Source organism: Colossoma macropomum, unplaced genomic scaffold, assembly GCF_904425465.1.
Source record: "Colossoma macropomum unplaced genomic scaffold, Colossoma_macropomum, whole genome shotgun sequence".
In the NCBI taxonomy this organism is placed as follows: domain Eukaryota; kingdom Metazoa; phylum Chordata; class Actinopteri; order Characiformes; family Serrasalmidae; genus Colossoma; species Colossoma macropomum.
Window position 1 is genome coordinate 34,994,668 of NW_023494805.1, and position 12,531 is coordinate 35,007,198.

A 12,531-nucleotide genomic window follows, 5' to 3' on the forward strand; every position below is an offset into this window, starting at 1 on the left:
TTTTCTCCCATTCATGCCATCCATTCACCCTCCCCACTTCACCCTCCACCCCTCCCACTCATTTCTCTACTTGCTCCTCTCTGCAGGTGCTCCTCCTGTCTTCCTAGCTTGTCCACGTGTGGCTGCAAACGGAGGTGGGTTTGAGGGGGGGCCGTGCGTGTGCATTTTTAACGTCTGTTATCTCTTGATGAACTTCGCTATGAAGAATCCTATAGTGTCCGTGCTGGCTTTTAGGAGGTTTTCCGAGGAGTCACCACTGCTGGCTCCACCCCATGCTAATTCTGGGCGGAACCTTTGCAGCAGCCGTCGTTGGTCATGTGACAGTGTGGCTCCGAGCATGCCCTCGGAACCTAGATGAGGCTCCTGGAGGGAACAAAGAAATTAAAAAATCCAGCTCAAATTCTGCCGTCCATCTGTTTTTCTGCTTTTTCTATGTCGTTCCAAATCATATCATTATAACTAATGATCTTTAATGATCTCTGAAGTCTTTAATGAGCTGAATGAGGTGTGTTAGAGCAGGAAAAAACATGAAACAGCAGTGCAACACTGGAACACTACTTCAGACTTTCACTTAAGGATGTCACGAAAATTTTAGCTGACGATTAATTGTCATATAAATAATTGTGATTAACACAATTTTGCTTAGAATGTCCTCCATTCACACTGTTCTAGAACGTTCACCCCATTCACACTGTTCTAAAACGTTCACCCCATTCACACTGTTCCACAGTGTTCTCCTCCATTTACCCGTATTTACATTGTTCTACAGTGCTCTCCATTCAAACTGTTCTACAACGTTCACCCCATTCGGACTGTTCTAGAGTGTTGTTTCTATTCACTCTTCTAGAATGTTCTCCCCATTCACACTATTCTTGAATGTTCATCCTAATCCACAATGCTCTTGCATGCTCTCCCTCATTCTCATCTCCATTCACAATTACAGAATGTTCTCCTCCTTTCACACTTTTCTAGGATGTTCTTCTTTTTCTCAATAATCTAAAACAACTGCCAGCATTAGAATGTTGGTGGATTTAAAAAGTCAGGAAGTGTCAGTATGTACTCATCCTCTTACCTGTGGTTCGAGAGTTAAACATGGAAACGTTTTCAACGCCCAGGCTACCTGCTCCTCATTCTCAGCCAGTGTCACAGTACAGGTACTATACACTAACACACCTCCCTTCTTCAAGAGTCGCACAGCCTGTAAAACACATACACACAGTGCTATGAACAGACAGAATGGATACAGTGAAGATACTGCACAGAATAACCACACACTATCAAACCAATCAGACCTACAGCAGGTACCAGACACCATCTCCCCAGACCAGATAATTCAGAGAATATGAATACTATGCAATGCCATAAAACGGACTTAAGGGGATATCACACATAGACACGTACATAGAACTACACTCTAAAATATGTCCAACACAGTCTATTTGATGGTGCAGTCACAATACAAGTAAACAAAGAGCTCCATCTACTGGAAATGGATGCATATCACAGCTGGTGAGGCGAGCGCAGCTTGTATCTTGAACTGTGCATCCTTGTTTCTTTCCCTTGCATGTCTTTCTCACATCTTAGCTTCTTTCTCTGGGACGTGAGGAGGAGATGCAAGGATGAGATGGGAGGACGATGGAATAATAAGTGTGTATACACTTCCAACACCTGTTACTGGGCTTAAAGCGTCTGCTAATGATTGACACTTATATCCTAAATGATTGAAAACTGACTAATCAAATAGGCATTTTCTTGTACTTCTGGGCCTTTATGCACCAAGCGCAATTTTATTTGTGCAATTTATTTGGACATCAATGAATTAATTTAAACAAGTGTATAATTGAGGACATTGCATACCAAATGTCATATATCACAAAGTGAAAATTCAACATTATTATACTTTCCAAGGTGAGATGAGCGCACTCTGGCATTGGCACGGGGACACCCAATCTGATGGACCGGCTGCATTGCAGCAACAGGAGATTTTTGATCAATGTCAAGGGGATTAAGCTTGTCTTCTGCTTCATCACAGTGGGGGTGTCAGCATCCCCAAAAGCAGCTCAAACTGAGCTACATGCAAAAGCGCTCATGAAGTTTCGGCACCTGAATAAAGCAATGTACTTTTACTTTTCCGAAGCAGAAAGCAGCTTGCTTAATGCCACATTCACTCGTTTTCAGGAGCAACGTCTATCATTTTGCACTTCTACCTATTTGTTAAGTTTTTTGCAGTGGATATAATACGACAAAATTACAAAATATGTTGTGTGTGTGTTTAGTTTTGATAAAAAAAGAGTATTATGCGCTTTAATGTTCTTCACAACGCTTTTGGTGTGCCAGAGACCACCCTTCATTTATTTATTTAATATATACAGTGTATCTACCCTTTGCCTTTATTACAACTTTCACTCTTTTTGGGAAACTTGTTTTCAGTTTTTCAAAGAAACCTGCAGGGCTATTCCAGAGTTCAGTCTTAGAAGTTGGTTGTATTCTGGTCCCTGACTTGTCCACAGTAATGCATACAGTAACATATACAATGTAGTTTAAAATATTCTAAGTTACACAGCACTTCAGATGTACAAAAGCACTTGAGATTTAACATTTCATACATTTTGCGAATGGCAAGAAGTTATTAAATGATAAATAACATACTTTAGTTATCTATTTAGTGCTCTGAAATTTGATCACCACATTTGAAATATGAGGCATTCTGGATGTTAAATATTTTCGTTCCTGATGCTGTGTGGCTTTCTCAGTCATTTCAGAATCATCTATAGCTCTGCTCATTATTCCAAACACATCTAATGTTTGTTATTATTTTATAGCTTCCTACAAATTATTTGAAACCTGTGAAGCTGCATGGGACCTGCATACTATAGAAATGTTATATGAGTATTAACATACAAATCAGTTTCATCTTGTTGAAAATATTGATTAAAACTTAAGCCACAGCAACAGCTTTATTAACTGTAATCTGTAATCATCCAATGAATAAAAAACTACCACAGGTGCTACAATGAAAAATTTTTCAGCTTATGATACACTTATGTTTCCTCACATTGGAAGCCTCCTCTCTCCTCGATTCCTCTGAAGGCATTTAAAGAATTATACATCCTTAAAGATGGCAAACTTCACTTCAACTGATTTTCAGGTCACATGCTGGAGGATGAAGAGTGAGGAATTAATCAGTGTTGATATCCACCCTCTGTGTGTGTGTGTGTGTGTGTGTGTGTTCCTACCGTAGTGAAGAGTTTTCTCTGTAGAGGGGGGTATGAACACACTTCTTTGAGACTCCAGTTAATGGCCATGTTGGGTCTCTGCCCCAAACCACTGCAGGGAGCGTCTAACAGTATCCGGTCAAAACTTTCTTCTTGGAACGGAGGAGCGTCTACAAACATCAATTGACACGACACATCAAAAAACTGATGCTGATAAAAATGTTCATTATTTAGTAACTGAAATTCTGTTTACTCTGTGACTTTTTTAATAAACTTTCTGTTTAAATCTTTTTCAGTTTTTATTAGATATGCACCAATATTTCCCCGAAAAATACATTTTTGCCTCAAATGGATCAAAGCTGAAAGAGTGAAAATATTCTTACTAACGAAAGCCGGTCTGTTACTTCTCTGCACTATACATTTTGTACATTCTGAAAATAACTTAAATAGTGATGTTGAACTCTGGCAATCTACCTGTATCAGACTCCTGAGTAAGATCAGAGCTCACGGCGTGTATGCTGTTGTAGCAGTATGCTTTAATACAGTCCAACTGCAGAGTCTGGGCATTCTGACTGATCTTCTCCAATTTGGATTTAATCTTCTCCAGAGCCACTACCACTCCCTGTCAGGGATACAAGGTTAAAGGATGAGTTAAATACAGAGGCTGGGAAATATACAATGATCTTATAGATAAAGAATTGCATCTCAATTTAATGACTAAAAACAGTTATGAAGAAATCCTTTTTTTGGTTTTAACGGTACTAGTACTGTGATTCTATTGTTTCACACGGCAAGATATACCAACCAACCACTTCATTAAGTACACTTCCTTGTTTCTACATTCTTTGTCCATTTTATCAGGTCCATTTACCATATAGGTGCACTTTGTAGTTCTACAATCACAGACTGTAGTCCATCTGTTTCTCTGCATTTGTTAGCCCTCTTTTACCCTGTGTCAAATACACATACACACCTGATTCCCCATGAGAGCTGCTATGTGTGTAGTTTTCCCTCCCGGAGCTGCACACATGTCCAAAATTCTCTCACCAGGACGAGGACCCAAAACATGCCCCACCACTACTGATGGCAAGTTCTACACACACACACACACACACACACACACACACAGCTCACATCAGCTTAAATATTTTTTTATTGTATGTGAGTATATAGCCTTCTGAGACACCCAAAGCCTACCTGCAAAAACAGTTCATTTGGGAGTACACCATCAAAGGAAGGGCTCTGGTAGAGAGCTTCCACCATTCTGATAGCCACACCCCTAAAAAAACAGAGAGCAAAAGATAAGTATTAGAAGGAATTCCATCAATCTTTCAAAATTTCTGCATAGCTGAGATGTAAACAAAGTCATTCAGACTGGTCTGATGTGAAATGGTTCATTGTAGACCAACTCAGATTTCTTTACGGTGGTGGTGATAGGAACCAGGGGTCACAATGTCTACAGTACAAATGTAGACATTTTATTTACCATCCAAAATGACCAGTTAACTTACACATGCCTTCTGAGTTTCTATATGTAATGTTGCTGATGGTAAAAGGTGTAAACCTAAAAAATATGTTTTCTCTGGATATTACATTTTCTTACATTGTGTCTTTCTGCAAATAATGCATTTAAATACACGCATGTGTTTTGGTAGTGATAATTCTTAATTTTACACACTGATTTTTTAGACTTTGGGACATATTTACTTCAAATCAATGGGATCTAACTGCTCACCATGTGGCCATGAGGGACAAGGATGCAGTCTCACTTCCTGCTCTAAAATGCAGGGGTGTGGCTAAAATAAGGCTCCGTCTGTGGACTAAAGTCCTCGTGTTTCGGTAATGACATGAAAAAGTGGGATGGCATTTTTTGAATAAAGTTTTACTTATGTAAATTAAACTCATGATCAATCTAAATCAGGGGTGCACAGTTACAGTCCTGGAAGGAACACACCCACTAAACCTGCTAGCTAAGACATAAGTGTAATCAGGTGTCTGGTAAAATACAAAAACTGTGCTGGACACAGGCCCTCCTGGCCCAGAGCTGTGCAACCCTGATCTAAATCTAAATCAAAAACATGTATTTACAAAAATGTAAGTTTAGAGGTTAGGGTTTGGAACAGACACCTCCCAATAGAAGGTACCCTATAAGTGATGATTTTGTATATATTACTATCTCAATTACTGCATTAGGTTTAAAAAGATCATAATATAACCCTTTTACATATCTAAGGTCTGAATACTTCATTGTTTTTTACAGTGGGACTGCAGTTTGAATTAATTCAGTCAAATGGTCCATGTAGCAGAGGAGGGGATAAAACAACACAAAATAAAATTAAAAATGGCTGTGAATTATGTGAGAGAGAGAAATAACAGGCATTGCATATGACCACATTAATTATTGCAGTTTACCTTATCGGTCCCTCTGCACAAAATATCTCAGCACGGTCCATAGCGCAGACTCCATTACCCAGAAACACTTTCTTCCCCTGGAACTCTTTAGCTCCACGTGTGCACTTGCCCTCCACATCAGAGAACACTGAGACTGTATCACCTGCCTTCATAACTGACACACAAGAACACATGGACATTCACAAAGCCTTGCTAATAGAAGGTTTTTTGATATCTGATGCTCTGAATGGAAATTGTTCTACTATGATGCGTAATTAGCATTTGTACATATGTACTCTTACACTTAGGTGCACTAAGGACACCAGGAGCGAAGACATGAGCACCTCTCAACACAGCACTGCCACACTGAGCTCCAACGACCACTTCAGAATTTAACACACTCACGTCCCTGTAGAGAAAACCACATTCACACACAAATATTACTGCGCAAAAGTCTGTAATCACTTGACATTCTTCATGTTATTTTATGCAGTACTGTGCAGAAGTCAGAGACCACCCTTCATTTATTTATTTAATATATACAGTGTATCTACCCTTTGCCTTTATTACAACTTTCACTCTTTTTGGGAAACTTGTTTTCAGTTTTTCAAAGAAACCTGCAGGGCTATTCCAGAGTTCAGTCTTAGAAGTTGGTTGTATTCTGGTCCCTGACTTGTCAGTAATGCATACAGTAACATATACAATGTAGTTTAAAATATTCTAAGTTACACAGCAAAAGTACTTCAGATGTACAAAAGCACTTGAGATTTAACATTTCATACATTTTGCGAATGGCAAGAAGTTATTAAATGATAAATAACATACTTTAGTTATCTATTTAGTGCTCTGAAATTTGATCACCACATTTGAAATATGAGGCATTCTGGATGTTAAATATTTTCGTTCCTGATGCTGTGTGGCTTTCTCAGTCATTTCAGAATCATCTATAGCTCTGCTCATTATTCCAAACACATCTAATGTTTGTTATTATTTTATAGCTTCCTACAAATTATTTGAAACCTGTGAAGCTGCATGGGACCTGCATACTATAGAAATTTTATATGAGTATTAACATACAAATCAGTTTCATCTTGTTGAAAATATTGATTAAAACTTTTGAATGGTATTGAATGATGGATGCAAAATGTTAATATGCATTAATTATCATTATTAGTAACTAAAACTGAGCTCTTTGTGAAATGAATGCCTTTCTAAATGCAAAGGACATGTTGATTTCTGTGGCATGCAGATGATGATCAGTCAGTCAGTATCCATAGTCATTGTTAATGAGGGGTCTTAAAAGAAGATTTCTAGCAGACTGACCATTTGACTTTGGAATAAAGCACAGACAATAACATCAGCCATAATCTATCATCTTGTTGAAATCATTTTTTTCTGTATTTATTTAAGATTTTAAAAAGATAAGTGATCAAAAGTGATAAAAAGCAATCTGATTACAATACTTTACTATAGTAATCCTTTGGATTAGGTTACTTTTTAAGAGGTAATCAGTAATCTGTACCAGAATTAATTCTTAAAGTAACCCTCCCAACCCTGGCAGAGCCTGTATAAAAATCTGATAATGATGTTTTGCGAATCGAAGAACCTCCGAACCTTTCAAATGAGAATCACACACAGAGAGCAGGGAGTTGCCTGAGGTAGGTTATGCAGTGTCTTGGCTGTGGGTTGAGCTGCCTTTGCACTGCTATTCTCATGGTCTTAAATAACCATGTGGGAAGCCAACTGCAGACCACGGACGAAACCAGAGAGATGTTTTTGCTGTGTGTATGTGTGTGTGTGTGTGTGTGTGAGAGTGAAGGAGTGGTTGAAAAATACAAAGGAATAAAAATTTAAACAGTGGGATAGAACATGACAGCAGTAAAGGAGAGAATGAGTGAGACAGATGGACAGAGTTAAAGGATGAGTAAAATCTTGAGAGTAAAATGGCTGGCATTTTCCCAGCAGCCATTAGGACAGAATTCCAATCATACCTAGGTCCGCTGACTGGAAGCAGCAGCACATCTGGAAGCAGTGGGTGACGGAGGATGGGAGCAGTAACACTGTCGCCATAACAACTGCTCAATTGTTGCTGGGAGACAGAAAGATACCCTCAGAGGTCACAGAGTTCACCCCACTGTTTACATGTGCTTTGTGCCACTCTGTCAAAATAAATGATCAGGCAGAGAGGCCTTGCTTCACGTTGCAAAATATCACACTGTACGAAAGTCTACAAAGCTTATGGCAACTTTACAGCCTGAAATGAAAACAAATGCGAGAAACTGAATGTGAACTGAAACCGTTTGACTCTGTGAAAATTCCAAATCCTTTCAGCTACATTAGAGAAACAAACAAGTAGGTCACAAGAACATACACAGAAAGTGGTCAAGACCGTGACCGTGACATATCCTCCATTAGCTGAGTGAAGTGAAGGCGCCAATATTATTCAGAAAAATGAACAAAGAAGTTCATGTGAATTGGAAATCTTCCTTCCTTCTTCCTTAACATGTTGTATTTCCAAATTAAACAGGACGTTCAGGTGAGAAATAATTGTGGATGGGACATGATTTTATTTTTTAGGATTTAACCGAATAGTGAAAAGCATGTGTCCCGAAAAGACCCCCGAGTTAGACTCTGACAGTCAGCAGAATCCGTCTGTTTTGCAAAAAAGCCTAAGATAAAAACTAAAAATAAACAAATTTTGTCAAAAATGAAGTACTACATCTGTAGTTTCTGTAAGATGATTCATTTTTGGGTGAAAGCTTCATTTTAATATGCAATGTTTTTATTTTAATAATAAATTCCATTAGTAGTTGCTGGTGCACTACTGATAGCAGGTTTTTCCCAGTTAAAATTCCCAGTAAAAATTCTTGACACTTGAAGGGTAATGCAGTCCCTGGAGAAGTTTTGATAGTTTCCATTATTGACATTAAGCATAAAAGTGATATACAATGGCATATGGCCAATAAGCGCTTTATAAAAAAATAACAAAAGCCAATGTGGAGTATGGTGAATTGCATCACCATAATCAAGAGGAGATAATGTTGCTTCAACAATCCTTTTCCTAGTGAGCATCGGAAAACACATTTTGTATGGATACACGAACCCAAATTTTTATCTGAATTTGTCTGCGAGGTTATTGATATGGCATCTAAAAGTACATCTGTCATCTAGCCATATGTCAAGGTACTTATATTCAGTGACTCTTTCAATGCTGGATCCTTTCAAAGTACTGATTTTCAAAGTGCTAAAATCAATGTTAGATGCTCTGTAAAAGCTTCTGCGTTCAAAACTAATTTAGAGCTGTAAAAGACAGTTTGTAAGGCATTAAAAGAGCTCTGCAATTTTTCAATTGTTATTGAGATAGAGTCGGTAGTGTCATCTGCATAGAAATGGAGGTGGCGATATCATTCATATTGATATCAAACAAAATCGATCCAAGAATGGAGCTCTGAGGAACACCTTTAGTTACTGATAACAGGTGTGATTTATTTTGCTTTATTTTGATCAACTGCATCAAAGGCTTGGAAAAGATCAACAATGGCTGCAAAATGGCTGAACAACTGGCCTAAAATTGATTTCAGGTGGACTTTAATGCTTAACGTCTTCCTTTTAGTTAAAAAAAATCACTAAAATCTATACAAATAAATATTATAGTAGGTGAGCTTAAACAGTTAAGAAGACCTGAGCATTTGTTTGACGTATCGTTAAAGGTGATTTAAAATATATATAGACGGATTAAATCTGAAAAAAAACAACAAAAAATACATATATAATGGAAATTTATGTATTTTCCTAATCTTGTGAGGATGTCTGATCCTCATATGTATAGACAGGCAAGCACGCATACCTGTGTGAGGTGTTGCTCCAGTCTGTACTGAATGTCCTGTAGGCTGTACATGTGTGTGCTGGCTCTCAGACAGGTGAGTGAGGGTGGGTGAGACAGACAGGAAAGCAGAGACCTGAATACTCGCTCAGCTTCCTCCTGCCCAAGCTCAGCCACTAGCTGCAGAGAGAGAGAGAGAGAGAGAGAGAGAGAGAGAGAGAGAGAGGGAGAGAGAGAGAGAGAGAGGGAGGGAGAGAGTGGGAGAGAGAGAGAGAGAGAGAGAGAGAGAGAGCACAGCAAAAGTAAAACCTAAATGCGCAACAAATAATTACACACAAAATGCCAACAGAGGAAATGTTGCCACTGCCACAAGAAAGAAGTTCTTACTTCTTTGTTTGTGTATACATTGTGGAGATATTCCTGCACTTCAGGCCTTAAGGCAATCTGAGGGAAAACGTTCATGTTCATCAAGGACATCATAGACACTACAAGAAAAGAAAAATAGTTGAAAAAATTTAATCCATTGCACTGATGAGACTACTGTAATTCCTACTTTAGCAATATGGAAATGTTCATAAAGTGATCTGAAGTGGAATGAATCAAATGAGTCTCATTGACATTTAACCCTTTGAAGTTACTCTATATCAATGTTTCTCAACCCTGGTCCTGGAGGCCCACTGCCCTGCACACGTTTGTGCTCTTCCTGCTTGTACACACCCACTTTAACCCAGTAATGGGCTGTTAATGAGCTGACTAGTTGGATCGGGTATGTTGGAAGCCGGGAAAACACTAAAAAGAGCAGTGCAGTGGGCCTCCAGCACCAGGACTCAGAAACACTGATCTATACCACTTCCAGCTTGTCCTCATACACTGTTTACGGAAGCTTGGTCTCACAAGGAGGATTAAATGGGAAATTACACTCTTAAAATGATGATTCTTCAAGGGTTCTTTATAAAAGGCAAAGGGTTCTATTTAGAACCATTAAATGCCTAAATGCTTCTTTAGATTAATGGAGAACGTGTTGTTGTATTTGGTTCTCTACAGAATCAAAAAGGGTTTTTCTGTTGTTACAAGCTTGACATCGTAACAACAGAAAAACTCTTTTTGGTGCTATATAGAACCATTTTCAAAAAATATACATGGCACTTATGGTTGTAAACAGAACCACTGCATTTACCAAAGAACCGTTGAGACACAGAGTGTAGCAAGACGACACCTCCGTTTTCCAAAAGGAGTGCGCAGTAAGACATTACTGAACGGGAGTGTTTCTACTGTATTTACTATAATAGATTACTGAGTTGTCCCAGACAACATTGAACAATCCTCATATCGTTACTCAAACTCAAAAGTTTCACTAACATACACTCTTTTTGTTTCACAGTACAAGACGAGAAGAAAATATTTTCCAAATTTCACACTAGCTTGCCTGCACGTTTCTGCACCGTAGCATCCTCATACGTCATCGCTGGGCGTGTTTCTGAGCGAGGGATGATGGGAATTGTAGTTTTGCTTTAGACCTACTGAAGCTCCACCACAGTAGGTGACGGTAATGAACCTTTTGTGGTCGGTGAAGCGTCACAGAAGAACAGGACGGTCTCGGACGCTTTATGGTTGGGGGATGGTGCTGGTGTTGGAGCCTGGCGGAGTTTCAGTGCAACAAGGCGAGTGAGAGAGCTGGTCATCATCTGTAGCTTAACTACGCCGCTTTACTGCCCGCACAGCACAGCGCAAACTTTCCTCTCGTTTAAGGGCTGACTGGATAAAAAAGGCTCCGCTCCTGGCTGAGGAGGAACTGAGATTTAGCAAAGCCGCTTTGGCTTTGGCTTTTTAGAACCTTTGCCAGTCCACGTCGGAGCCCAGGAGCAGCTGGAGCAGCAGTGAAAGCACACCGGGCTTAAAGAGCCACTGTGTCCCGGATTCCGCCACTCACTCCGTGTGGGAGATGATGGTGATGTGGAGGCGCAGCTGCTCTCAGCAGACAAAGAGCTGAAGGGACACAGAGGGTGAACTAACTGGCCTACAGGGTTCATACACATCCACTTACCCCAGAAACCCTCTCGTGATGTCGACGTGAATCCTAACTGCTTACCTGGGCGACTGGAATATGGGACTTGTGTAGCTAACGTTAGCTGGACGAGTTCTCTGCATGAACATAACGGGTTAGCGAGCCAGAGCTGTGGAGCCACAGGCCTCTGTAGCCACTCACCTTGTTTTTTAGCCGAGTCGAAGAAATTAACCTGCCGAATTATTAAAGGAATCCAGAGACATGGGCTTAATTGTGGCCAAACTTTGGAGTTTTTTCTGCAATCAAGGTAAGTAGCTAACTTGGTTGGCCTACTCAGGTTTTCCTGTTTTTGAGTTGTGTATTAGGAGAGTGGCCAGTTAAGAGCTTATCGCTCGCTAGCTGGCTAACGTTAGACCACTTTCTTCTAGCTGGATAATCTGGATATCACAGTATTTAGACAGCTAAAGGTAATTAAGGGTTGTTTGCTATTTCGAACAATAATGTAGTTTTTGCCCTGACCAGACTGTTCAAATCGGACTGAAAATGTTAAAGAACAACATTGTTCAGTTCAGGAGTTTGGGGTGTATCATGCTAGAGAAAACTGTAACATATGTTGTATTGTTTTTTGTCATAATTAAGCTTAACAGCCGCGTCCGTTAGCTCTGTAACGGTTAAAGCGGCTGTCCATTTTGCACAGGTGCTCAGCCGATCGAAAGTTATTTCACCAATTTCCCAAATTTCTGCATAATTTTGTGTTTGAGATGTAAACACAGTCATTCAGAATAGTTTGTAGTGAATTGGTTCATTGTAGAGAAACTTGCCGACTCAAATTTCTTTACAGTGGTGTCGATGGGAACCAGGAGTCAGGATGTTTACAATACAAATATAGCCATTTTATTTACTATCCAAAACCACCAGTGAACCTCCACACGTCTTCTGAGGTTTTATATGTAGTGTTGATGATGTAGCTGAAATAGTCATACATCTGAAAACATATGCTTTCTTTGGGGACTATTTTGCCTTACAACGCCCTGCGTGCACCCCCCCCCCAGCCATGAATGTGTCAAAATAAATGGATTCAAATACATTTTAAGCTG

The 12,531-nt window shown here is 39.5% G+C and overlaps 2 protein-coding genes across 4 annotated transcripts in view; one reads left to right on the forward strand and one right to left on the reverse strand.

Annotated features, from left to right (window-relative positions):
- nsun6 (NOP2/Sun RNA methyltransferase 6) lies at positions 1 to 10,960 on the reverse strand. 3 transcript variants are annotated; one of them, XM_036597626.1, is made up of 12 exons: positions 10,856 to 10,960; positions 9,817 to 9,914; positions 9,454 to 9,609; positions 7,598 to 7,695; positions 5,909 to 6,015; positions 5,628 to 5,781; positions 4,413 to 4,494; positions 4,189 to 4,308; positions 3,690 to 3,837; positions 3,237 to 3,385; positions 1,073 to 1,198; positions 1 to 363 (listed from the first exon to the last, which is right to left on the reverse strand). In XM_036597626.1, the coding sequence occupies exons 1-12, from the start codon at positions 10,890 to 10,892 to the stop codon at positions 178 to 180; spliced, it is 1,461 nt and encodes a 486-aa protein (XP_036453519.1). In that variant the 5' UTR covers positions 10,893 to 10,960; the 3' UTR covers positions 1 to 177. The 3 variants fall into 3 exon arrangements, with proteins under 3 accessions (XP_036453519.1, XP_036453521.1, XP_036453520.1); XM_036597628.1 differs by having other exon boundaries at positions 178 to 363; positions 9,817 to 9,873; positions 10,856 to 10,888; XM_036597627.1 differs by having other exon boundaries at positions 178 to 363; positions 10,793 to 10,887.
- Positions 10,657 to 12,531, forward strand: part of arl8 (ADP-ribosylation factor-like 8) — an 18,917-nt gene continuing 17,042 nt past the window's right edge. The window contains exon 1 of the mRNA XM_036597629.1: positions 10,657 to 11,741. Coding sequence (XP_036453522.1) covers positions 11,696 to 11,741 — 46 coding nt within the window. The 5' untranslated portion in view covers positions 10,657 to 11,695. The remainder of the gene's footprint in view (positions 11,742 to 12,531) is intronic.